The sequence below is a fragment of the Pteropus vampyrus genome, unplaced genomic scaffold (genome assembly GCF_000151845.1).
Source record: "Pteropus vampyrus isolate Shadow unplaced genomic scaffold, Pvam_2.0 Scaffold137, whole genome shotgun sequence".
In the NCBI taxonomy this organism is placed as follows: Eukaryota; Metazoa; Chordata; class Mammalia; order Chiroptera; family Pteropodidae; genus Pteropus; species Pteropus vampyrus.
In genome coordinates this window covers 2,648,343-2,675,492 of record NW_011888918.1, presented here as the reverse complement: position 1 = coordinate 2,675,492, position 27,150 = coordinate 2,648,343, and the positions used below count along the sequence as shown (strand labels likewise).

Genomic DNA, 27,150 nt, shown 5'->3' with positions numbered 1-27,150 from the left:
TTGCTGGAGGACAAGTGGCATCCTCTTGTGGCTGGGGAAGGGGGCTGTCACTTCTTGTGTCTTTGTCAGTGCTATTTCTTTATCATTGCCAAAGAAATAGTGTTGGCTTGAAATAGTTAACCTCTAGTGAGCATTAATTGATATTAATGAATCCTATTTTCCTTATTTTACTGATAAGCAAGCTGATGATCAAAATTAACTTAATGAAGATCATGCAGCTAAAAACTGGAGAGTTGAGACTCAAATTAAGATCTGTCTAATAACAAAACTCATCTTCTTTCTACTATGGCACTTTTTATCTTCTGGGCTCTTCCCTTCACCCTTGGGCATAGAGTATGGGAGCCATGGGCGATGGGGAAGAGAGGAGTGTCTCAGTTACCGAGGCACTGAGCCACAGTCTAGAGAGAGGGTGACAGCTCAAAGACACATGCTCTGGCAGAGCCAAGACAGGTGCTTTAGCAAGCTAAGCTGCCTGCAGCTAACCTTTGGGCTAATTTCGTTTTGGCTGCTTTGGTTTCAGGTCCAGATTTAGTTATAGACTCCAAAAGAGCAAATCCCCTGGCTGGAAAAATGTGTGTGTGGGTGGGTGGGAGTCTGTGTGCACGTTTGTCTGGATGAATGTGTAACTGTGGCCTCTACTTCCTGAGGAGGCTGGTGGCTTGTTGAGGCAGGGGAGAGTATCTTACATGCCTGTGTCTCTCACAGCTCCTGTTCTAGTGAGGCCCGCCAAGGCGTACACCCAGACATTTTTGACCACTTACCCTTTGCTAGGCACTGTGGAGGCTAAAGAGTGGGTTGAGACAGGGGTTCTCCTCTCAGAGTTGTATCTGAGCAGGAGGAAAAGGCACATATATACTTCTGTAGATATAAGGAAAACAGTGGTAAGGCCATGAGCAGCACAGAGGGAGGTGATGGTGTCTGTTTCTCCAAGTCACATGCTAGGGACACACTTATTTGTATGTACATATTTATATATGTGTGCACGTGTGAGTGTGCTTGATGGTAATTCTGTGGTCGTGCGGGGAATTTACTTTCCCAGACTCCTTATCCTAGGCAGGTGGCAGGTGCTCTCCTTTCCTCCATAACTGATCCCTTTACATGATTGTATGATTACTGATGATTTGGGGTCAGTGGGTGCGGGCTTCATAACTCCTTGGCTCAACTGGGAAGTTGGATCAGACATTTGCCATCCTGAGTGAGAGCCATAAGTCCATAGTTTATAAAGAAAACTGCCTTTCTTTTATGATGCTCAACAAACAATGAGTGCAGTTGCAGGCTGCCAAGGGACCACCCAGTAAAGAAAACTATGTTTAGTCCATGTATGTTGTATGCCGAAAGTCAGTATTCCACTTTTCTTCAGTGGAATACTGACTACATAGAGGAGATCAAAGCAAATGCCCTATTTGCCCCCCAAACTTATCTACATGTGTGAAAACTAGGTGACTATCATCTTTAGAAAGATGCTTCTGTGTCACCCCAAAGATTCCACTTATGTGCTTTTATCTCTCGTTAGCGAGTTGTGATTAGCCGTATTTTGCAGATGGGAAAAACCTCATACAGGAAGGCTGCCAAATGAGTCAGACCTTCAGGGGGAGCTAATGAACAGGTAACTGTGGTTCCAGTGGCATCCTGCTCCAAATCTTGAGTGCATCAGGGCGGGGCAGGAAAAGCAGCTTAATAAGCCGGTAGACATTGCAGGAACTGGGCACTGTGGGGGTGCAAACATTGCATATCCTCAAGACGTCATGGGGATCCTCCTCCACTGGCTATGTTTGTTGAGTCTCAGAAGCATGGTCCTATTTCAGTGACTGCCTTAGCAGGTAGATGCTTTTCAGATTCAAGTATTTATTAGCAGTAAAGAAGGGAATTCAGGGATAGGGTGAGGGTCTCTCAGGGTCCATCAGGGAAGCCTATTTCTTTTGCCAGCAAATTCCAAATGATAAACTTTTCTGCTACCCACATGTGAATTCTAGAATCAGTGAATGCCAAAATAAAAAGTATGTAGGACTGTAGAGATCATTTGGTGAACTCCCTCATTTTACAGATGAGATGACTGCAGCAGAGGGGAAGTTGAACTCTGTGTCCAGAGTCACACAGCTTTTTAGTAGGGGAAGGGGAAGGGGACCCATGTATCTAGCCTCATCCTTGGTCTTCTTGACTCAAGGGGGAGATCTGACCAGGAAGTAGGAGTAGCTGGAGCTGTCTGTGCATCAGTGGAAATGTGGAGATTTGTGAATTGCTGATACTTTAGGCAGGGTCTGTGTTGGGATGACCACAGAGGCCTTCCTGGTGCTGAGCCTGATGACCCTCCTCAGGCCAGGACTGTGCTCATGCCTCTCCTTCATTGCTGTAGGCCCCAGGGACTCAGCTCACTTTAATAACACCATCAACAACAAAAGCAATACCAATTAATGACTACTGTTCACTGAGAACTTCATATAAGGCTGCACCATGCTAAGGGCTTATAAATGTTTTAAAATTCTTGAAACAGCTCAGAGGTACCTAAGTCTCAGAGATGTTAAGTGACTTGCCCAGGCTCATAGGGCTGGTAAGTGACCATATAGAATGGGAACTTTGGCCTCGCATGACTCCTGATCTGTGCTTTTTAACTATAGACTCTACTGCTCTCTCTTCTGGCTGCCATTATTCACTCAATTCCCTTGGGGTCTGTCCCTAAAATTCAGTGTTTCCAGATCCCACATTCTGTTTTCACATTCTTTCCTTGCTGTCTTCATAGACCAGCACTAGATCCAATTTCTCTTAAGGTTATAACCCTCCTCCTACTATGGGGCCATAGTCAGAGGAGAATAACAAACAGGGTGACAAAGTTACAGAGACTGTAGAGTTTTGCAGCCTTTTCTGCTCTGTGAATCGTAAATCCATTCTGAGATGAAAAATGGAAGTGCTATTAACCTCTGCCTTCTACTTTGGGCTTATAAAGATGGACTTCCCAACTTTCCCCTTCCACTCCCTTTTGGCCCAGGCTTTAGATGCAGTCGAGGCCTAGGGAGGAATCTGGGCAGCACCAGAGGTACCCTTGGCCCAAGTTGGGAACTTGGATTTCTGAGGACTCCCAGCCTAGGTGTTAGTCACTGTCCTGAGTCTCTGCCCCACACAAGGACAATCCTTGTTAGAGGTTTCCTCAGTCCTCCAAGGAGAAAAAGAGGAAGAGAGGGGCCAGGAGAGGTCAGATACTACTGGTCTAGAAGGTGTCAGAAAAACTAGAAGGTGTCAGAAAAACTCAAGCAGAAAGAGAAAAAGAAGCTTGGGTTCAAGAAGGACAGGAAACAAATGCACGTGGGGTGAGAGAGCTCAGGAGGTTCCTGGCTGTAAGAGGCTCTGAAGAAAGAGCATTGATTTAAGATGCCAGAGAAATTGGAGGGCTCGGAGGTGGATAAGTTAGTTCTAGCATGGGTGTCCTTGGATAGGTGCCATGTTCATCTTTCTGCCTTGGTGTCATCATTAGCAGTGGGAATCATGTCATTTGTCTCCTTACCTAAAATTACCAGGACACTGAGTCCAGTTCACATTCCTTCAGCAAATGCTTCTTTTATACCTGATGCATGTCAGACCCTGGGCTAAGCACCAGAGCTACAGAGAAGAGCAAGTCACGGCCTGCCCTGAAGATACTCCTAGTGCCCAAGAAGAGCTTTTAGACAAGACTAAAGCTGTGGAAAGGCCAGGGATTGATCTAATGTTCTTATAACCCATCTTTCCCAGCCAACAATCCGATGCCTGATATTCAGTGTGCTTGAGAACACTGTAGATGTGTTTGGATGTGAATCTGGTTTCACTCAGTTGTGACGGCGTGTTTGTGTATGTGCATGTGTGATTTATTCGATATTTGAAAACAATTTATGACCAGAATTCTTTGCATCCTTCTCTGGGCCAGTGTCACGTGCTGAGGGCCCGTGCAGTGGGCTGCGCAGGGAAGCACTTGGGTAGGGGTAGAGACCTGTCCAGCTGCACATCTCTCCTCGAGACTGGTCTGAGTTCACTCCTCCCATCCCTTCCTGGAGGACAGCTTGAGTAGCTTACATTCCAAATGCCTTCACCTTCTGGCTTCTTTTCCTGAGAAGGCTGCCCTCCCTTCTCAGATCTCTTTCCTCTTGGAATGTTCTTCCAAGGTCTAAGTCCAACATTCATCCTACTCTGGCTTAAAAAAATTAAATTAAATGTTTTATATTATGTAACATTTGTATAACATAAAATTACCATTGTAACCTTTTTTATGTATATAGTTTAATAGCACTAAGTACATTCATATTATTGTGCTTCTGTCACCACCATTCACCTCCAGAACTAGCTCATCTTCCCAGGGAAATTCAGTATTCATTAAAATATTAACTCCACATTTTTTCCTTCCTCCAGGCCCTAGCAAACACCACTCTACCTTCTGTCTCTATGGCTATGACTCTTCTAGGTACTTGATATAGGTGGAATCATACAGTATTTGTTTTATGTCTGGCTTATTTCACTTAACATAATGTTTTCAAGGCTCATCCATGTTGTGGTATGTGTCAGAATTTCATTCCTTTATAAGACTGAATAATAGTCCTTTGTATATATAGACCGCATCTTGTTTATTCATTTATCTGTCTGTGGCCACTTGGGCTGTTTCCAGCTTTTGGCTATGTCAATAGTATTGCTATGAACATGGTTGTGCAAATATCTGTTCAATTCCCTGCTTTCAGTTCTTTTGTATATATCCAGAAATGGAATTGCTGGATCATATGGTAATTGTATGTTTAATTTTTTTGAAGGAAACCATACGGTTTTCCATAGCAGTTGAACCAGTTTTAAATATTCCCAACTAGCAATGCACAAGGGTTGCAATTTCTCCACATCCTTGCCAACACTTATTTTCTGACTTACTGATAATACTATCCTAATGATGCGACATGCTCTCTGGCTTTGAGAACTTCCATATAAACAGTGTTGAGCCCTCAGGAGTCCTGGGAAAACGCTGGGATAATAAACAAGAAAAGAAAAGAGGGCTAGAGGACCTTCTTCTTTGTGTTGCCCTACCTAGCGGAGAGCCCCTTAGATTGAACTTGCCCTGTAAGCACAGACAATTTGGAGGCAGCCAGTTAGGGTAGCCACACACACTTCCTCAGGCCACCTCTCTAGCCAAGATCCCAGCCAGTGGGAGGACGAAGTGGATATTGGGCTGACCTTTATCAGACCTGATCTTTGAGGTCAGTGGGGAGGAGATCCAAGCACTGAGGACTGGGGGTTCAACCAGTTGGGGAGGGGTGATGGGAGCAGTGAGATGCCTTCACCAAAGAGTTCTAGAACCTGAATACTGAGCTCGAAGGAACTCTTATGGTGCTTGACTTAGCCCTTTCATTCTGAGGAAGAGGAAACTGAAAGCCAAAGAAAAAGAGCGTGATTTGCATGAGCACACAACAAATGGGTGATGAAGCTGGGACAGGACTTCAAGTCTCTTGATTTCTGGCCTTGCTCTTCTCCCACCGAACTCAGAGAAGAGTCAAGATGGCTTCCTATCTGTTCAAAGCTTAATATTTACCAGGAAGCAACAGCTTCAAGGGGACTCGCTTATTTTTCCTTGCCTTCCACCTTCTTGTCTGCCTGCTGTCTGGCAGAGGTTTTGTGGGGATTAATGAGATAAATGGCTTTGACCTTTTTAAATGAAAGAAGCATTATACTTTATATAAAGCATCGTTAGCAAATGGCCTGTGAGTATAGAGGAGTAGCTAATGTGTTTCTTTTGTCCCACCTCAGTGAGAACTAGAGACATCTTAGGAGTAGTACAAGTAGTTTATGTTTGGGTACATTTATATGTTATGTTTTTAGTGTGTAAAATGTGCAGTGACTCTCCTCCCCCACACAGTGTAATCCCACTGACAATGGAAGACTTTCAGAGCCTTTCACTAAAAGAGGATCCTTGGGAAATGGAGAACTGTTTTCAAGGGTCTCTGGAATTCTCTGTGTTTTGAATTCTAGATAGATTCATTTTTCCACAAATCATCACTATTAATATTTATGTGTGAGATACAGGAATTTTTAAGAGGTGGTTGCTTAACATGGAGGATGTGCTTCTGGGAAAAGATTTTTTATAAAACACTTTCATGTTTTATCTCACTTGACTTAAAGTGAGGTACTCTTCTTTGGTGCCCTGAGGCTTTATATATGGGCATCTGTGTGACACCTTTTTATTAAGTAACAACTTTTTTGGGGGTAATAATACTTTGGGTAGTACTTCATTTAGTCTTCATTCATGATCGTCCTGTGAGGAATGTATCATTATCTCTATTTTACAGATGAGGAAATTGAGGCCCAGAGAAGTATACATCTTGGTACTTGGCAGTGTGGCTGGTGGTGTGAGTGACAGTCATAGGGTGAGGGGCCTGGGTTCTGATGCTGTGAGGCTCTGCAGCTGGAGGAGAGCCACTCATTCCCTCTGATGTCCAGTTCTGCTGCAGCTTCTTTGAAGGCTTTGCGGTTATATAGATGGCACGTCTCAGACCTAAGTCCTGAGCCCAGGGGTCCTGACTCGCAGTCCTAGTATTTTTCCCTCTGTGTACACATACCTGTTCGTACCTCATGGAGCCCAGTTGATATTAAATGGAATTATTTTTAAAAATCGAGATGACAAGAAAAAGGGAAGGATCTTGCCCATGAGTCTTGGATAAATTTCAAATCAACCATTTCACTTTATTCTAAACCTAAATACTTTTGTTTACAGAGATCCACAGCTGGAGACACAGGGGTGCAAATTATCCTTTGTTCAGAGCTTAGGTTTGAGTCAGCAGAGGGCTCCACAGAGGTGCATGCTGAGTTTTCAGACTTCTTGTTTCTCTGGGACTGCAGTTAGTGCTTATATTTTCCTGTGTGTTGGAGATTGGCAGGAAGGGGCTCCAGGCAGGTGAGGAAGGAGGGCAGCTAGTTGCCAGGTGGAGTCTGCATATAACAAACACCTCACCTACCCCTCATGGGTAATCAGCATCCGAGGCTGGTTTAGCCACAGTAAATTTTGGAAATATACTTTAAAAATAAAACAAAATCATAGCTTTTTTTCTTTCTGACTACAAAGAATTATTTATTGTACTGAATTTGGCAAATATGATAAAAAAAAATAGCTTGGACTTATAAGGTTCTTAGTCTCACGCACTATTCTGAGAGTTTTACATTTATTTACTCATTTGATTGTCACAACAATGCTATGTGATAGTTACTGGTGTGATCTCTGTTTTACAGATGAACAGTCTCAAGTACAGAGAGGTCATGTAGCTGGTTCAGTCACAGCTGGCAACTGGCAGAGCCAGAGTTTACATTCAGTCGGCCTGGGTTCTGAGGCCCCAGTCCTTTGTTCTACGTGGATCTGCTTTTCTGGGGGATTAGTCTTACTAGTCACCTAAATATGACCACTAGTAATATTTAGATGTGAGTTTCTTTTCTTTTTTTTTTTAGTTCTTCTTCTATGGAAAAAAGAGTCTTTTGTAGAATCGGGGTCCTGTTGTATATGCTTTTTTGAACCCTGTTTCTGTTGCTTAAAGTTGTGTTGTGGAACTTTTTCTTTATTATTTTGCTAAAACATAATTTTTATGGCTTCCTAAAATTCTGTGTATGAGTGTGCATTGATTTATCTAACCAGTCCCCCAGTGACGGGTTTTTAGGTGATTTCCAATTTGGTATTGCTGTAATTCGCACTGTGGCACATTGCTGAAGTCTCTGATTAGTCCTTTAGGATAGCTTTGGAGAAGGGTAGTCAAGTGTTAGAATTTCCTAAAGACTCTCATTAGGAATGCTAAATTGCTTTCCTGACAGTTTATCAGCTCATGCTCCCCTCTGTGAAGTGGAAGAGGCCTGGTGGAGCTCCAGGCATAGTCAGACCTTTTCTCCTAAAGAACAGAAAGACTAATGGCCACCAGGGGCCGAGTCTGTGAGCTCTCAGCTCCAGGCCTCAGCCAGGTCACACCTCTGCTCCAGGACTGCTCTGCCATTCGCCCAAATCAGAACCCTGGCTGTGTGGCTGGGCATTCATAGGCGCTAAATGGAGTTAGAAGAGTTACTGCTGGCTCCCACAGGTGCCCTGCCCACTTCAGTAGGAAACAGTAAACGGGTAGGGTGAGTATTGGCCAAGCAAGCCTTCCTGTCATCTCATCATCCCAGATGGGGAGAAGGAAGGAGGTTGAGGCCACTGAAGAGACTAAAAACTGTCCTCCCAAGATAACTGCCTCATATGTGTTCTAGTGATTGGGAAAGGTGCAGTCACTCTGTGTCTCTGTTCTACCAAGAAGATGGGGCCAAAGCAGCAAAACTCTCAATATCATGGGACCAGACATCTAAGTAATTAATATGCTGGGAAAAAGTCATAGAACAATTACATTTTGAAATATTCACTCATTCATTCATTCAACACATTTTAATTGAGCACATACTATACTCCAGGCTGTTCTGGGCTCTGGGGAATACAGAGGTGAACTGAATAGACAAAGGTGACTGCTTCTGGGTGCTTCCCTTCTGATGGGGGGAAAGAAACAAATATCCACTTAACATATGATAATTAACACATTTAACATATGACAAACATACCGATCTAAAAGAATTGAAATATATAGTCTCTGTAGACTTCTGCATAGATATCTGCATAAATAAAAATTCTGCAAAAGAACCTCCATGTGGCAAATGTGTTTTGTTCACCTACTGATAACCACTCTGCTAGGATTTCTAAGGCCACAGAGCTGGTTCCTGCTGTCAAGGAGCCTATGAATCACTGGGGGGATAAGAGAAGGGCCCAAATATCAAAGCGTACCCCTCCTCTCATGCACTCACCAGCTCAGCAGAATTGAGAAAACTAGTGGTGTTTGGGCCCCCTCAGTGCTGTGCCAGGCTACCATGGCGCTCTTCCCCGCTTCCCACACCCTCAGCCCCTCCCTAGACACCAGCAACTGGAAAGATTTCCCATTTTCTACCTGAACAACTGACCTCAGTCAGGGCTGGATCTATTTTATTTTATTTATTTTTTATTACAAAGGCTACTCTTTTGTTACACTTAAAAAGCTGAATGCTCACTTTTGAAAAACTTGAAATGATTCTCAACTAGGTCCTATACTTTAGGTCTGCCATCATCAGGTAGTGATAGATAGGTGCCTAAGTTCAAATAGCAAGAGGCTTAGAAATAAATGAAAGAAGTATTTTATCATTATTGTAATTTACTATCTGTAGTCAGAAAGTATGGTTTACCTGTTTGTACCTATTCATTTGTTTTCTGCCTGCTTTTCTTCCTTCTGCTCTCTGATATGACCTGAGTACCATGGGGGAAATAGCTTTATGTTGAGAGTCTTCTAGCCAAGATAATATTGGCCTCTGGTCCTCTGCAGATGGAGGCTAGTTTATTTCTGGTGGGAGTCTGTCCTAGGATTCTTTTCCCTCTCTTTCTCGCCTTTAGATTAGCTGTGAAGAATAGGAAAAAAAAGGCTTAATTTGCTGGATCACTAGAAGGTGCGAGCACCAGCAGCATTACCACTCTTCCAGTTGGTTTAGGCTTCTGAAATGCTCTAGGTTCTCTGCCTTGGCCCTGGTCATCAGAGTGAGATAGGTTGTAGAATAGATAAGAGACAGTTTTATTTAAGGCAATGCCAATTGATTGAGTCAGGGAGATGGCCACAGACGTCCTTGGTCCTTCACTGTCTCTTTGTTTTGGAGTATATTTGGCTGCTTATGGTCATGGCTTATTCTGAGCATCCCTTTCTCTCATAAACTGGGCTCATAGCAGGGTGACTGATGAGGAAGGAAGAAAGAGTAAGACAATGCTGTTAAAAAGGGTATGATGATAGCTCTGGTAAGAGGAAGCAGATGTACAGCGCCACGGTTAACACTCTCAGAAGACTCTTTGGGTGCTTGCTGTGGGGAGACAGCTTGCATCCCAGCTGGAATGTCTTGGGGCTCTCTTAGGCCCAACTTAGATTAGGGGGAAAATGTCAGCTTCCTCATCTGCCTTTTGGGAAAATTAGTTTCTTATTCACTTGTCAAGAGTATTAGCTACTGAAAAATGACTTTTGGTTTCTGTTTTGTTTGTCGGGTCTTAGAATGTTTTATGCTTTGAAAACATGTCCTTTTGCATAAGATGGTTATTTTCTGATCAGAAAATCTACCCACCCATAAGAATCTGAATCAGTTAGTTCTTGATTGCTTTTTTTTAAAAGATCCTTCACAAATTAGAATGAAGTACTCTGTTAGTATTCTTTCCCATTTCTCACACCTGATTCCTCATCATGCCTTTGCATTATGACTTACTCTTAATATCGACCTATGCTGTTCAGTATAGTAGCCACTAGCCACATGTGACTATTTAAATGTAAATTACTTGAGATTTAATAAGATTTAAAATGTAGTTTCTCAGTTGTTCTAGCTGCATTTCAAGTGCTTAACAGCCACAATGACTGGTGGCTACCGTATTGGATATCCCAGAATTATAAAACATTTTCATCATTGTAGATGTTATATTACACAGAGCAGCTATAGATTGTTTCTCAGTCAAGGTTCAGACCCACAACAGGCACTGCGGTAGCCATATTAAAAAATTGAAATGCTTACTTTTGATAAACTTGAAATGATCCTCAACCAGGTCCTGTAATTTAGGTTTGCCATCATCAGGTGGTAATAGATAGGTTGAGATTTCCCTCCTCTCCCTGCTTGGATATAAATGAAAGAAGCATTTTATTATTACTGCTTTATCCATATTAAGATGAAAGAGACTTCATATAGAATTTAAGGGACTCTGGAATAGTTAAGAAACTGGGAAATCTGGAAGTCACTGTGCTAAGAGATGGCTCCAGGACCATACCACCTCATTCAGGTTCTGGGGATCAGGAAGCCATTACCAGAGCCTTGCTGGTCTTGTAGCAGCGAAATGGATCCCCTCCCTACCTGAGTTACTTTCAGTTCAGTTCTTGAGTTGGCCAACCCAATAGTCACATCAGGAAGTCCAGCTACAAGGGAGATTAGAAATTGTAGTTTTTAGTGCTCTACCTTCTGCAGGATAGAAAGGCACAGCAGAAAGAGGCTGGAAGAGTTATTGAGTTAGTCCACAAGTCCACCACATCTGCCACATGGTGCTATGCAAGACCAGATCCTTCTCTAGATGAGCACCACTGGGCTTGAGGTGGACAGGGCCCTGGTTATGTTCTAAGACCAAGATACAGTATCTTTCCTGTTCAAGTTTGCTGGCTATCTTTGTAATACACTAAGTAGAGAAGATTAATGGCCTCCTGTTTTTTAGTTATTGGCCTTCGATGGGCAGAGGAAGCATAGATTCTGTTTCAGGTTGGCTACTACACTCTTAAAGGGAATGTAGGCCCCTTGCCACTACAATGAGATAAGAGACAGCAAGAGCCAAATGGACTTCTGCAAAGATCTCAGGTGACACCCTGGCTGAGTGAAAACATTTCCTTTACACTGTGGAGATTGCTAAGTGAGAGGATGGTCAGGATTTTAGGAGAAATGCATGTAGAGGTCTCTCCTGTCCAGGGATGAACTGCTTTCTCTTGCTCTTCATAAATCAGTCTTTGTTGTAGTTGTGTGTACAAAGGCTGTCATCAGCAGTGACCTGCTTTGTGCATGGAGGAAGGTACTAAAGCTAAGGAGGGAGCCCATGCTGTTGAAATAAGCCTACAGCCCTGTACCTTTTTCCATACCTATGGCTAATTGGGGATCCTTTCATGGAGCTGGAGGTTTGAGCATCCCTATTCAAGGGTAGTATGGAGGCAAGGAGATGGGGAGCACACTAGTAGCCAGTGTTTGAGCTCTGGTTATTTAGCTTGGGGAATCAGAGTTGGGGGTTTTGAAAGGAATCCTTTAAGCCCAAACCTGAAGTACGAGAAGGATTTACCAAGCAAAGAGCAGAGGGAACAACATGCTAAGTATGTGCAAAGGTACTGTGGCAGATAAGAAGTGAGTGTGTCTGAGTGGTGAAGTGAGGCCCGTATGTCAGGAGTACATTGGACCAGGCTGAGAGATGTTTGGGATGAGCTCAGAGAAGCGGGCCAGGACCAACCAAAGCAGGCTTCATAAATCATGCAGGATCTGGATTTTGAAGAGGTTTAACTAGGAAGAGAAAGACAGGGCCTGATTTATGATTTTATTTCTAAAAGGTCACCTGGCTGCTGCATGGAGATTGGACTGGGAATAGGCAAGAGAAGGGAGAGAAATGTCTGGGGGTTACTGCAACATTCTGGGCAAGAAGTGGATGGTGGCCTGAACTAGGGAAGTGGCATGGGAGATGGAAGTCATTGCTCACAACCTCTTCCCTCAGAAATTCTCCAGCACTGCCATAACCAAAAAGTAAGCAGAAGGGCCTGAATAAGCTGACTCCAACAGTGTTGCTGTTTACCTGTTGTCTTCATCTTTATCACGACATCATCGTCAATATAGTCATTAGCAAATAGATATCGAACATCTTTTGGGATGTGGCCCTGGATTAGGTCCATGGATGGGAATGGATTAAAGGAAAAAATCAAGCTTTTCAACATTGAACACCTTCTAGGACCCCAGCACCACACTTCATTCACAGGGGCGCCAAGGAAGCATAAGCCACCACCTCCTGACTAGTGTTCTTCTGTGGACTTTGCAAAGCAGAATGATCAGTTTGTGCTGGGGTCTTGCCTTCATCCTGGTCCTTTGGAGAAGCAGCAGCTACCATGTGCAGGAGGAAAGAGCTGCTGCTTTCTTGAGGGAAGCTGGACTACTTGACACATGGGAGTCATTTTCTTACGTATGAGGAAGAGATCACTGCTTTAAGCACCTACCTCTTTGTGTGTGGCCTGATCTGCTTAGCTGCTGCTCTGAGGCTTGTTCAGGGATGAGCACATCAGTGGAAATAGCCTAGTAAGGCAGGAGCCAGAGCAGACTTAAATGGTGGCATCTTTTCAGCTGGCAGCCAGGAGACAGAGCTTTGAATCAGCTTTATAATTTGAAAATTGGTCTCTTTGCATTGGGTGGTTATTTTGTGCTAACAAAAGTCATCAGGGACATAATGCTGCTTGCCTTTCCTCCATGGCGCTGCTCTAGATTCAGAAATGTTGAGTCTGAGGTAGAGGTTTTCCATTCCTGGGATTCTTGGAGAATTGTGTCCCCTTGTTGTACGGGATCTGGGAGTACTCATAGAGCTTCGGGTCTAGGTGAGGCAAATGCTTGGCGAAGGGAAGGCCAGGCTGGGCCTTGGAATACAGCCCAAGCGTAGGAGCCCCTAGGGGCCATGCCTGTCCCACCTGTGTGTGGCTTTGTGTAGCAGTGCTCTTGGTCATGTCACAGGGCTGCAGCAATGCTCAGAGCTTCCAGGACCAAAATACTGACAGCTGTTTTCTTGTCCTCCAGCTAGGGAAAGGTTGACATTCCATTTTTCCCCATGGGCTTATTCGTATATTCTTTCTGCAGATGGTGTGCTCCAGAGAGGTCCTTGTGCTCTGGGAATGGTTCACAATGTGAATAAGGTCACCCCTGATGCGGGGTGGCTCAGAAGGCAGCTTACCGAGATGTGGCTTTTAGAACCCCTCCTGGCTCTGTGGAGCTGTGGCCATATTGCTCTCGGAAGCCGTGGCCTCCACACCCCATACACGGCCTTTTCAAGGCGATGGATGTGTTCTTGCACTTGTGCTTCCTGATTTCTTCCTAAGTGTTGTCCAAACACTCCTTGGTTTTTGGAATTGGCAGGTGGTGTGAGAGAGGGGCATTAAGACAATGCTTGGAGGTGAGCATAGAGATTAGAATGTGAAGACAGTGATTTGTGGGAAGGTGTGAGGTGTCGAGGGCTTGTCGTGGGAAGAGAGTTGGGATTTGGAAGGGCTGACAGTGGTAGAGACATGACTACTTTTATGTATGTGAGGGAAGAGAAGTTAGTCCAGGAATAAAATAGTCTATTAAGCATTGTCAATGCCAAACAGGGAGTCTAGGAAGGAAAAATGACATACCACAGATTGGACGGACACAGTTAGAGTTCCAGCCCTCTCTGGTGAACTCAGTTATACAAGAGATGAGGGCACTTTGGACTTAGTCACTCCAGTGCAGCAAATAGGAACAGGGACACTTCCCACTTTCATTTATCTCAGAGGTGCCCAGGGTTGCTAAAGGGGCTGTTCATATAGTAGATGGTGTCCTGTGAAGATCACATTAAACATAAAGGATCTCTTAGGGGTCAGAAATGCAGACTCTTCAACCTCAAGGTCCATATACCAGTAGGATGTGTGTGCTTTGCTTGTGGCCATGTATGCGAGCATGCACGTGTGTATGCATGTGGAGGGTGTGTGTGAGATCTGAGGAGATGGAGTATAGTCTAGCCTTTAACTGTGAGTCCTGTGCTTGCTGCAGAAATCTTCCATTGTCTCACTTTGTGACCTTTAATGAGTCATACACTCCTTTGTTTTCTTTTGTGTTAAATAGAGATACTCATGCTTGCTGGTTATTAAAGTAGTTCTCATGCTTCAGGTTCCTGTATTAATTTAAATTCTCTCTTTTGTTTGTTTCTTTGGGGTCTTATAAGAAAGATGAAGGCCCTGATTGGGGTCTTCCTTGCTGTATGCTTAGGATCCACACAGTGGGTGCAAGGAGGACAGTGGCAAGGTAGTGAGAGGTGAGACTCCTAGGAATTGTGGGGCTCTCCATGATCCTGACATTTTGGTTAATATACTTTACCCCTGAGGGTGCGACAGCTGCCTAGAACAGTTGGGGCAGAGGAAAGGAGGAGGGTGAAAGGAATGTATGGCGAGAAGGGAGTCAGTGTCATGTTGAGAATATAGCCATGGATTTAGTATAGCAAAGAGGCAGTTTTCCAGGCCCTAGGGAGTGGGGCTCTAATGCTACAGGGATCAGATGGCAATAGTGTAGGAAGCAACTGTCAGGGAACAAGGCAGTAGACCAGCTGGTACTAAAGAAGACCTGATGTGCTCATCTCGATATTGTTCCAGATGGTAAATATGTGGCATCTGCAATACCTTTTTCTACCCTTGGTGCCCATGCAGACATCACAAATCTATCATGATTTGCTTTTCTGTTGTACTCAGAAAAGTCTCAGAATCCTTTAGGTGCAGCATTTTGGACAAACACCAAGCAGTTGGTGCAAGAGCGGAAACTTATTGTCTGTCACTGGTGTGATGATGGAAGGACACAAACTTTGGAATCTGGCAGAAATGACACCCCAGCAAGGTACAGGCTTTGTGGCACTGAGCAATCATGTTAGTCAGGTCTTTTTTGGTTGCCAGGAACAGAAACCTAATTCAAATTAGTTTGAGCTAAGTTACTTCAGCAGTAAATCCAGAAAGCTCAGGGGAAGGCTAACGTCAGGCATGACTGGATGCAGGAGCCCAATGGGGTTGTTAGTGCCTGTCTCTAGGACAGACACTGTCTGGATGCAAATGTTCTGACTGGCTAAGCTGGGTCATGTGCTCATCTTTGAACTGGTTCCTTCGGGAGATGGGTCTTGTGGGGGATGGGGTGATAGGACTAGATAGCAGGTCACACTGAGAGCAAAAGTTATTTTAAAGTTAAATGTAGAAGGATCAGCCCCAGATATGAGCTGGGGAGAGGTGTGGGAGGGTGCCAAGTGTTCATCTGAATCCTGGTGTGCTGCAGTGAGGAGAGGTAAGGGGCTCTACCAGGTAGCTGTTTCTGGGCTCAGCAGCTTCCCTGGAAAGACCACGTATACACTGAGCAGAGGAAAGGGTCATTGTGGAGGGCTTTGTAAGTGATGTATATGCAACTGGTCTGCCTGCACCAGCCACAGTCTCGCAGGCAACTGACATGACATCCAGATGTCAGGCTCTCTGCCCATATTAGCACCCGCTTCTCTGTGTCTGGATCCTGCTACACTTTGCCCGTTGATGGATCTCAAGGTCATACTTCTGTTTCGGGGCATTCAGGTTTGGGCCCAGGCTGAGCTGATTACTTGATAAATCTTGTAGGATTTTGAGGGGGAGGCATCCAGCTGACCAACTGAGGCGTGCCTACCTAGTATGTATGGTATTTAGGGATAGTTTTGAGGGCTTCAGTTGCCTTTAAACCAGAGTACTGCACATGCCTCTAGTCTGCATTTCACTGGTTCCTACTCAGGTTTCCTTCCTGAATGGCCCTGAACCCTACCCTGTCAACCCTGCCACATACAGCACCCTTTCCCAGATAGCAAATCACCCCAAAGTAGCTTACGGCAGCAAACCTCTTGCTACCTGCCACAGTTTCTGTGGGTCAGGAATTCAGGAAGGGCTTGGCTAGGCGGCTCTGACTTGGGGTCTCTCATGGGGTTGTAGTCAGATGGCGACTGGAACAGCTGGGGGATGGCTGGGCGTCTTTCTCTCTGCTTACAGTTTCTCCATGTAGGCCAGTTGGGCTTCCTCACAGCATGGCAGCCTCAGGGCAATCAGGCTGCTTTCTGAGGTGGCTGACTTCCCCCAGGGCCAGCATCCAGAGTCCGGTGGATGCAACATTGCCTTTTATTGACCTAGTCTTGGAAGTCGCATACTGTTACTTCTGCTGTACCTTATGGGTCAAAATAGTCACGAAAGTCCAACCCCATTTCAGGAGGAGGGAGTATAGATTCTATTTCTCAAAATGAAGAGGATATCAGAAGATTTGCTGATGTGATTTAAAACCATTACAACCCCGTACCCCCTCCAATTAAACCAACACTCTGTGTCCTGATGGGTTTGAGGTACCTGGATGTAACCTTACTTTGGTCCAAACGCCTCATTTTATTATACTTATTTTTATTTTTTGGAACTCAGGTACAGAGATTTGAGTGAATCATACTCATCAATTTATTGTGCATTTGTCATCATCGATTCATGCAATGGCTCTCTTATTCATTCATTATTCATTCTTCCTTTTTATCCCCATATCCTACTCTCATTTTCCTTCTCACCTTCCTTAAACAGCCATTCCATTCTCTTTAATGAATATCTTTTTATTTATATATGTATTTATATAAATGTATTTTAATTTACATATATTACATTGTGTATTTGTCTTTTTCTGTATCCTCACCTTCTTACTAGCACTGTGTTTCTGAAGTCCACACATGTCGTAGTGTACACATGTCATATTTTGTCTGCCTAAAATGATGCGGTGAGTCTAGAGACAGGGAGTGAGATATCCAGGGTCACATAGCTGAACTAGGACTAGAACAGATTTCTTGACTCTTTTTTCTCACCATCACACACTAATGTTTTCATGTGCCACCTCAAGGCTCAAACTGCAATAGTTTGAAATAAGAGTTTTAAGCAGTTGTGAGTCTGGGATCCTGAAGGCATCCCAGAAACGTTCCTGGTTTCTCCCTGGTGACTGTCATCCTCTGTCCTCTTCTGCAGGTTCCAGCTATGGGAGCCCACGCCCAGCTCATGCCAACATGAATGCCAATGCAGCGGCAGGGCTTGCCCCCGAGCACATCCCTACTCCAGGGGCGGCCCTGTCCTGGCAGGCAGCCATCGACGCGGCCCGGCAGGCCAAGCTGATGGGAAGTGCTGGCAATGCGACCATCTCCACTGTCAGCTCCACACAGCGGAAGCGGCAGCAGTACGGGAAACCCAAGAAGCAGGGCAGCACGACCGCCACACGCCCGCCTCGTGCCCTGCTCTGCCTGACTCTGAAGAACCCCATCCGCAGGGCGTGCATAAGCATTGTCGAATGGAAATATCCTTTGTGCTCTGGGTTGGGCAGGGTGCCTCTGGGAGTCCTGGTGGGACCAGTCCCCCAAGTTTTATTAGCCAGTGGGTTGTGTTGTATGTGCTGAGCCTATAAAGTGGTTCTCAGACCTACTGCATCTGATGGCGGCACTGTTAAAATACAGAACTGTAGGCCCTATTGCAGATTCTGATGAATCGGAATCTCAGGATAGGGCCTAGGAATCTTCTGGTATAGCAAGCTCCTCAAGTGTGTGTGTGTGTTTGCTTTTTCATGTAATAAGCACCATTTGAGAAAATAAGCGTAAGAGGTTATAAAGTATCATCTTACCTTGATGAGTTTGCCCAGGGACCCACTGGTGTGTTGGGTTAATAATGGTTTCATGCTACCCCATAACCGTCTTTTCTTCCCATGTCATGGCGCTGGCATAGTTTCATGACCTCCCTCTTTCTAGAGTGAAGGAGCCCAGGAGATGCAAGAGGGTGGTGGTTAATGAACCAAGGCCTTGAACCAAGAGCTGGTTCAAGGCCTAGGAGCAGTGTTTCTCAATCTTGGCTGTACATTTGCATCACCTGTAAAGCTGTAATAAAATACAGGTGCCAAAGCTCCACCCAGGCATATTTTAAAACTCTCCAGGTGATTCTAATGTGCAGCCAAAGTGGAGAACACTGGCTTGCAGTATTAAACACAGATTCACTTTGTATGGAAACCAGTGAGTGGGTCCTTGAGTGAAAATGGCTTTGAAAGGTTGGGTTCTCACTATGGAATCACAGGCCCCTTAACATCATAGGAATTGTGTGTGGTAGAGCTGGAAAGGACTTGAAGATCAATAAGTCCACCTCTGACTTTCCCCAGTGATGACACTGAGCCCCACAGGAGTGACTCTCAAGGTCATGCAGTCAGCGACAGACAGGACTAGTACCCTGGTTCTTAGTGTTGGGCATTTTTATAATAAGATTGATTCAGGCAGGGCTACCATGGCTCCCAAGGTTTGGGATGGAAGTGTTAGGTTTCATTCATGAGTTTCTATGGAAAGATTTTAAAGTCTTGGGTAGTGCTTGAAAGGCCAAAGATGACTCAGAGAGAGAAAAAAGTTTCTGTTCAGCAAGAAATGTTAGTTCTATAAATGTTTGAACCCCTCAACTCAAAAGTAACTTTAAGAAAATGCAGATCAAGCCATGTGGCTTCTCTAGAACTGGCCAGTCTGTCCTGAGTATCCAAGCAGAGTTCCAGTTCTCAGATGACTGTGTTAGAGGCTCAGCTTTGGGCCACCTCATCAGGCTGCTGTCATAGCTGCTCACTCAGAATTGTGGAGTAGGAGAGCTGGGTGCCTAACAGGTCAGGCTCCCTCAGAGATGGGGCAACTAAGGCCTGGAGAACTATAGAACTTGCTAAAATTATACTGCTGGCAACTGATAGAGTGGAGTTTCAAATACGGGTTCCTTGAATCCCAAATCCATGCACTTCCCATACTCCATGCATCCATAGCACACAAGAAAGGTACTAGGGGGGACTTTGAGGGGACACAGTGGGACTTGGATTTTGATCCTGAGCATCCACCTCATCGCCCCCCTGCCACCTATGTTCTGAGTGGTCTCAGGCCACCCAAACACCCAGAACTTCGGTTTCATCATCTCTAACAGGGAGTAACTGCAGTCACTTCCTAAAGTATTAGCCAGGGCTATGGAATCCACACATGTGGAAGCATGTTCAGAAAAGCTACCTCAGGAGACGTGTTCAGTGAGTACTAGTTACCTTCAAGTCCACCCTTCACCTCCTGGAAGTGACGGCTCCCTGATGAGGAGTACTGAGTGAGAATGAAGTGCCAGTGATGTATAAACCCTGAGAAGAAGAGAAGAGATGGAGGGGTGACAGTAATACACAGGGCAGGCAGGGGAAGAGTGGAAGAGCTACGGCTGCCTAACAGAAGTGTGTGAAGTGCTGTCCACGGAAACTGGTCAGGCCCCACGAGGCTGGAGTCCGCAGCCACGTTAATAGGACAGTTACCCAGTGTGCCAGCTGTGAGCTTCAGCCACCTCACTGCACCACCCCCATACTTGGGCAAAGGGGTGCTACGGCTACCCTCCCAGGGAATGTGCCTGCTCCCTATCGGAGAGGAAACCCAGTCTTGGCAGTGCTGGTTGGGTGACATTCCCAGATTGCTTTTGAAGGGTAGCTGATAGATAAAGAGATGGTCTGGTGTATGAGCCAGTCAATACTCTAAAGAGTGGAATCTGAATCCGACATTAAGAAGAGAAGGCAATTTGAAAAATGATCTGGTTGTCCCGAGGTGACAGAATGCTTCCGGGGCTTACCTAATCCTCTGCTTTACAGCTGATGGCTTTTCTTATCTGCCTGATTGGTTTCTTTACTAACTCTCTTCCCCAGCATTAGCCAGTACTTTTCGTATAAGGTGATGAATAGATAGCTTGAATAAGGGAGGAGGTAGTACTGATGATGCAAGAAATACCCCAGGTGTAGCCGTCAGCTACTTTGGTGGAGGGACCAAGCTGACATTTCAGGACTAGATGTATGAGCTCAGCTGGTGGAGGAACACAGGGGACCAGATGATGGGAATGAAACTGACCAGCCTGTAACTTTCCTAAGCAGGTGGGGAATAGGCTGAGAGGGAAGAGATGTGGTAGGAGGGCTGAAAGAAGCAGGTGGGGAATAGGCTGAGAGGGAAGAGATGTGGTAGGAGGGCTGAAAGAACTAACTTCCTAAAAAAAGCTTCAGGATAACTTCAGGATAGATCAGTGTAGAGTTGTCCTTACAAACTCAGACTCTGGAGCCAGGCTTTCTGTGTTTGAATCTCATCCTTTCACGATCTTTGTGACCTTGGATGAGTTAACATTTAACCTTTCATGTAGAAATGAGGATAATAATTGTACATTCCACTCAGGATGTTTGTGTAGAGCAGTTAGAATAGTGCCTGGCACACAGTAAGCTCTCAGTAGATGTTAGCTATGCCCTTCCTGTTCCCATCACCACCATCATCATCAACATCACCATCATCATCACTTGTTCCTTGGCCAACTCAAGGGGCTGCAGGCGTGTTGGAAAAGATGAGTCAGTATGTCTGGTTCTGGTCCTGGCTCTGCTATTTGCCAGCTTGGGATCTGGGAAAGGTTGTTTTATTTTCTGTGTCTGTCAAGCTAGGAGGTTGGACAGGTCCACTGCATGCTTTGTTGTTGATATCAAGGCTTGTATAGAAAATGGCAACCTTCAAGAGGTGTGCTGGGTCAACGCACACTGAACTACATCCATGGGGCCATGGGGGACGTCAGTAACCAGCACACTGTCTAGGAAGCCTGGACTAGGTAATCACTAAGATTCCTTCCAGGCTCAGGGTTGCCTTGTTAATAGAGATCAGAGGCATCTATGGCAGGGGAATGAGCACTGGACTCGGGGTCAGGGAATCTGGGTTCTAGTCTTGGCGGATCAGGCCCTGCCGTGGGGTGTTGGGAAAGTTTCTTAGGCTCTCTGGGCCTCAGAAGTTTGGACTAGCTGGTCTCTAAGTCTCTTCCTGCTTCAAGATTCATTAACTTGGTGAGGATATGTTTCATGTCCTGGGAGATGAAGCTGGTTCCTTCTCCCAGGAATTTCCATCCTCCTCCACTTCCCCCTCTCCCTGTCAAGCTCTGTGGATTAGGCTGGAAACTTGGCAGTTTCAGGGGTGGGGGGAGGTGGGGCTAGAAGAACATAAACTAGGCACTTCCTCTGAAGCTTCACCTTTCTGGCCTTCGATTGTGGGTGCAGGGTGGAAGGGGTAGTATCACATTAACTTATTTTCCTCCTGAGAATATGTCCTGCCCTAATACTTTGATAAAGAAATCTGGGCACAGAAACCGCCCTGAGTGCATTGTCGCTGGTGGATAGGCTTTGGCTCGTCCCTCTAGATCTCAGCACATACCAAGGGAGTGTTGAGAGGGCCTAGAACATAAGTCTTACCCACCAAGGGCATGGCCTCCACAGCCTGAAGACATTTTAGGTATTCTACAGGGAGCTGCTCCTTAAAGAAAAGGTGGCTGTTGTACCCTAAATGCATAGTACACATGCTGCCATGCTCTTGGGGGGTCCCAAGGCCCTGGCCATCTTCAGGTTCTTTGCAGGCTATCATAGAAGAAGGGAGAAGACAAAAACAAATAAATAATCAAACAAAAAACCAAAAAACCAAAATGAAACAAATACCCTAACTTTCAAATTAAAAGATTAAAAATAAAATCTCCAAATTTCAAATGAAAAATCTTAGTCAAGGCTCTGCCTTAAATCCCACTCTGTCTCGCTTCTCCCAGCCCAAGCTTGAGTCCCTGGATGGCAGCATGTAACCACAAGGAAAGGGGTGCCTGGGGGACTCGGGTCCTGACTAGAGCAGGCCCCGTTCTTTAAAAGCAACCCGAGCACACATGAGGGAAAATGAAGTCCAATGCAATCTAAATAAATAAAAGAAGGAGAAAAAAGTTTTTAGAAATCTGTGTTTACTCTGGCACGCGACTGGCCTCCACTGCTTTTGACATATTAGGAAATATTTTGGCGGGGACCCATTAGAAGCACTTAAAAAGGCATATGTTTCTTTTCAGAGTACAAGGGGCTTGGAATGTATTATTTAAACAAAATTCTTATGAATCTTTGATTCATTTAAAAATATATATGTATGTTTGTTACATTTGTGCTTTCTGTGGCATTAACTTCCTTAACTCCCTTCTTCAGACCATTTGAAATCATTATTTTACTGACTATTTTTGCCAATTGTGTGGCCTTAGCGATCTATATTCCCTTTCCAGAAGATGACTCCAATGCCACCAATTCCAACCTGGTAAGTCCACCATCCCAAGTCTGTACTTTTCTTACTTGACAGAGGACTGAGCTTGGGTCACACAGATTCAAGCTGGAACGTGGAGAACAGCAAGATGTACGTGTGACTTGTACAACAGTGCTGCCGAGCTCAGGCCTTATGGGCTGTTCTGCTCCTATTCAAATCAGCACCTGTCTTATCATGGCCTGTTTTCAGAAGGAATATTCTGCTTAGGTGGTTGTGAGCTGTGTCTTGCGTGTGTGTGTGTGTGTGTGTGTGTGTGTGTGTGTGGAGTAGCACACTCTGTGAGTGCTATATAATGTGCTACATAAGTTGAAGTGCAGATGTTTGTGGAGTGGAATGAGCTTTTATTCTCAGGTCATTCGTTGTATTTAAGTGCCTTTGTTCATTGGTAGGGCTTGCTCAGGTGATCTGTAGTATCATTGCATGATAAATAATTTCTAGGAAGCTTTTAGGAAAGTTTGCTTCTGCAGCCAAGATGTATTATTTAGTTTAAAAGGTTTTATTTTCTTGAGAAAGGCAGCTTTCCATTTGGATTGTTGGGAGGCCAGTGCTGGCAATTTGGGGTTAGACTTTGTCCATGGAAAAAGTGTGGAGAGTGTTTACTTTTGGCTGAACATGAAGTCATTACAGCGGCCTTTGCTCTGTCTGGGCATGGGAGGAAACAAGCTCTGGAACGCAGTTGGCAAAATTGGGGCACTCGGGGATGCCTCTGCTACAGGCGCGCAGGAAAATCCTGTCTCTCTCTCCCCATCTCCTACAAAGACAACCTCACTTTTCATGTGATTCCCATCTTTCCCTTGTTGCCAGCACCGTCCTCTAATTAGTGAGATTGAACTGTCCAATGAGATGGTTTCTAAAAGGAGGAGGAAGGCTATGAGGTTCTCCTTTCAATTGTTGCCGGCTACTGATGATATCATGGGTGTAATTCCTTTGCTTTTTAACCTGTGACATTTTTTTTGGTCCCCTCAGCTAATAGATCTGGCACGTGCTTTTAAACTTTTCTGCCGTTTTCCCAGTTTTTACAGTTAGCCCCAACTTCATGTAGGGTAAAGTGTTTGGTGCGAGCCAGGCGCTGTGTTGCATGGCGCAGCTAGGACTGTGTGTTGGGGACAGGTTCCAGAGCTGGCCAGTCAGTGCTGAGTGATGACACGGCCAGAGTCGGCAGGCAGAGCATTAGCTGCAGTCCACGTGGCCTTCTGAGGTGTGACCTTGTCTCTTAACAGGCAAGAAATCTTTACTGTGTCAAAATAAATACAAGCAAAGAGTCTCCCAAATAGCCCTGGAAAAGCAGGCTCTCCTTCCATCCGTTATACTACCACTTCTCTGTGTGTCTGTCCCCTCCCCCACGTGGTCCTCCTCCTGAAACTCCTGCAGCTTAGCACTTAATCTGCAACTTAAAAAATCCATGTCTGGTTTTGAAGCCAGAGTTTACTCCAGGCCAAAGCAGTAGCAAAAGTGGGTAAAGGAGTTTGGTTTTATCTTAGGCTCCAGAGATGGCCCTATAACAGAGTTCCCAGGAGGATTAGTGAGGCCACCTGGGGAGCTGCACCAGAGGGAAGCCTGGGCTGGCAGATCCATGAACCACTTGCCTCTGGAAGTAGTGGGGCGAGCAGGAGAGCAAGGCGTCACATTGGATTACTCTGGAGCTGGGTACAGAAAATCCTGGAGGGACAGTGATGGATGTGATGGTGGTGATGGTTGCATAACTATGCAACTTTACTAAACATCACTGAGTCGTATATTTACAATGGGTCAATTTTATGATATGTAAATTTGATAAAAATATGATATGTCAATAAAGCTGTTTTTTTTTTAAAAAAGAATAACACTAGCATGCAAGCCCAAGCCTCTCAAGGCTTCTCAGCAGCAGGCTCTTCTGTTGCCTGTTGTTCCTCTGTTCCTTCTGAATGAAGGGTGAGGTTAGATAGGTGGATGGAGAGAGGTGGTGGGGACAGCTAGTGAACTTTGTCAGTGACGTTACACTAGGAATTTGTGGGTGCAAAAGAAAGTGTGGGAGTTCGAAAGGGATTTCTAGTTGCTAAAGCAATTCTTACCTCTTTCAAGCCATGGGTTGGGCAATGACTTACTAAATTAAAGAGACATGCTCAGATTTCCTCCATCCTACACACACACACACACACACACACACGCACACACACACTGCCCTAATTCTGCTAGCTCTATCCCTGAATTTCCTTTGATGAAGAGTCTGTATATATACAAATTTTAAAATTTTTACTTTATTTTTTTTGCGGAAGAGGCTGTATTTGCCACCTCTGCCAATTGGATTTTGCTCTCTCCTCAGCATTTTGTTCTCTGTCTTCCATCTCCATCTCTGGAATGTAACAGATAAGGATCTCAGTTGGCACACTCAAGAGGGGAAGAAATGTGACTAGTTTTTGCTTTCCTATAACTGAACATAATGTCCGATTTGAGATTTTATTAGGCTGGTGGCATAAACCTTATTTCTGTAAATGTAGGGCTCTCAGCCCCTACCCTGGAGTCGCAGCTTAGTCTTGGGGGCTTCTCTAGGACCCTTGTATTATGGGACTCTTTGTGTGGTCAGTTCACAATGTTAAAATGGGCTTGTCCCTTCTAGAAGGGCCTTGGTCTTTGATCCTGCAAGCAGACTGGTCTCCTGTTACCCAGCATGAGGCTTCTCCAGCTCTAGATTCTCTCTGTCACTTCTGGGACTGAGGGAATGGGGACATGGTGACGATGTCAAGGACGCTTTTGCAAGGACATACCGCAGGGTCTCACTTTTGTTTCTTTGCTAACACTCCCATGTTCACCATCTTGACACCTTTGTTGAGGACAGGGTTGCCCAGTAGACTCCTATGGTCTTCCAGACTGTTGTCAATGCCCTGACCAGCATTTCTTGAACTCCGAAGCTGTGGTTTGACTTTTATTCTCTGCTGTTCCACTGTGTCATACCTTTCTTGGGGCAGTGAAGGATACCAACTGGATGGAAGGGGCACAGTGGCCAAACTCCTAAAACAAATAACCAAGCAAAACCCACATCAGCTTATATAGATCAGGATATTATTCTGTTTCCTGGACAGAACCAATATGAGTGTAATGATCTGGGCCTTCTTTTTCTTACTTCTCTCCACAGGATCTTATGTTATCAGATGTCCCTTTGCAAAACTCTTGTACCCCTGGTTTTGGGACACAGTTACTATTAAGCCTCCTTCTATGTCTCTTACCATTTTTTTTTTTCCATTTCTTCTAACTTCTCTCCCTGCTTCTATAGGAACTTCTACCAGGGTTCTCTCCTGGCCTTATTTTTTCTTTCTGTATTTTCTCCTTATATTCCCTTTCTAGGTGAGTTGTTCCTGGACTAATGTTTCCAGCTCTAAGCTCTTCCCAAAGGCCTGCAGTAGAGAGGCCTGGGGATCAGTGCAGTGATGCCTAAAATTGGTTTGATTTTATAATCAAACCACCTGGAGAGCTTGAACTATACAGATTCCTACATTTTGATAGATCTGATTCATATGTTGAAATTCTAGGATATGGCCTAGGAATGTGCATTTTTAAAATTCCTTATTGGTGGCTTGGGGTGTGGGTTGCTAATGATCAGTCAGTTTTAAGAGCTACAGAATTTTAGTTGGGCAGACCTGGGTTCAAATCTTGACTTCACTACATTATAACTGAATCTTAATCTGAAGTTATTTAGTCTTTCTGGACTTCAGTTCCCTGGCCTGTTAGATGGAAGGGATATTTCCTCACAGGGTTCTGGGGAAGAGTAAGGCAGACAGTTACCATGAAGTAAGTACCCAGTGTGGTCTTGGCACACACTTGTATGTGCTGGGATGTCTTGCAAACATCCATGCCAAGAGTCAGACTATGTTTGGGATACTTCAAAAGGCAGACCTTGTGTCTAACAGGGAAGAAAAACATGTAAACAGATGTTTGCAAGTAGTGAAAAGTCTTTAAGGGATCAGGATGTCAGGGAGGAAGCACCTATTTATTTTTGCTGTTGGGAGGGAATAAGAGAAGGCTTCATGGAGGAGGACATATTTGAATTGCATCTCCCAAAAAGAGGTGATTTCTAGACTAAAAGAGGCATTTCAGGCTGAGATCCGCACGTGTGCAAAGGTCTTGTGGTTGTGCCCTTTATGAACAAAGGCTAAAGTGCTGGTTTTCAGTGAATGACAAGAGCCAGATGAGGAGGGGCTTTGTGGCCCATGCCAGTAGTCAAACTTAACTGCAGGTGTTGAGTAGACCTTGAAGAGTTTCAAAGCAGGAGAGTGCTGGGTTCAGAGGTATATTTTAGCAAGGGCGCTCTTGCAGCATGAGGAAGGTGGACCAGAGGGAGCCCTCATTGTTTGTGAAGCGAAAAGGAAACTGCAGAAGTCCATATGATAGTGACAGCAGGGATGGGAGTGGATTTAGGAGGTAAATTTGCCTGGACTTGTGATCCAGTCAGGTGTTGTGGACGAAGGAGAAAGCTGACTCCCTGGATGGCGAGGAGTGCCAGTAGCCAAGAGAAGGACTTCAAGTGAAAGGTCATAGTTTAGGGGAAGGGAACGAGGGGCACAATTTGTGATTTATTAAGTGAGGAGCCTGTAGAGTGCGTAGGTGGAAATGTCCAACAGTCAGTAGATATGGATCAGAAACTCAGAAGATGGTTCATGTTGAAGAGAGAGCCTCATGGGGAGCGGAAAGATGGATGGAAGAGAGAGCCACAGGCCTGGGTC

At 44.9% G+C, this 27,150-nt stretch overlaps 1 protein-coding gene across 1 annotated transcript in view; it reads left to right on the top strand.

Annotated features, from left to right (window-relative positions):
- Window positions 1–27,150, top strand: part of CACNA1C (calcium voltage-gated channel subunit alpha1 C) — a 614,430-nt gene that overhangs the window by 38,622 nt on the left and 548,658 nt on the right. Inside the window, exons 2-3 of the mRNA XM_023535193.1 lie at window positions 17,319–17,649; window positions 22,342–22,447. Coding sequence (XP_023390961.1) covers window positions 17,319–17,649; window positions 22,342–22,447 — 437 coding nt within the window. The remainder of the gene's footprint in view (window positions 1–17,318; window positions 17,650–22,341; window positions 22,448–27,150) is intronic.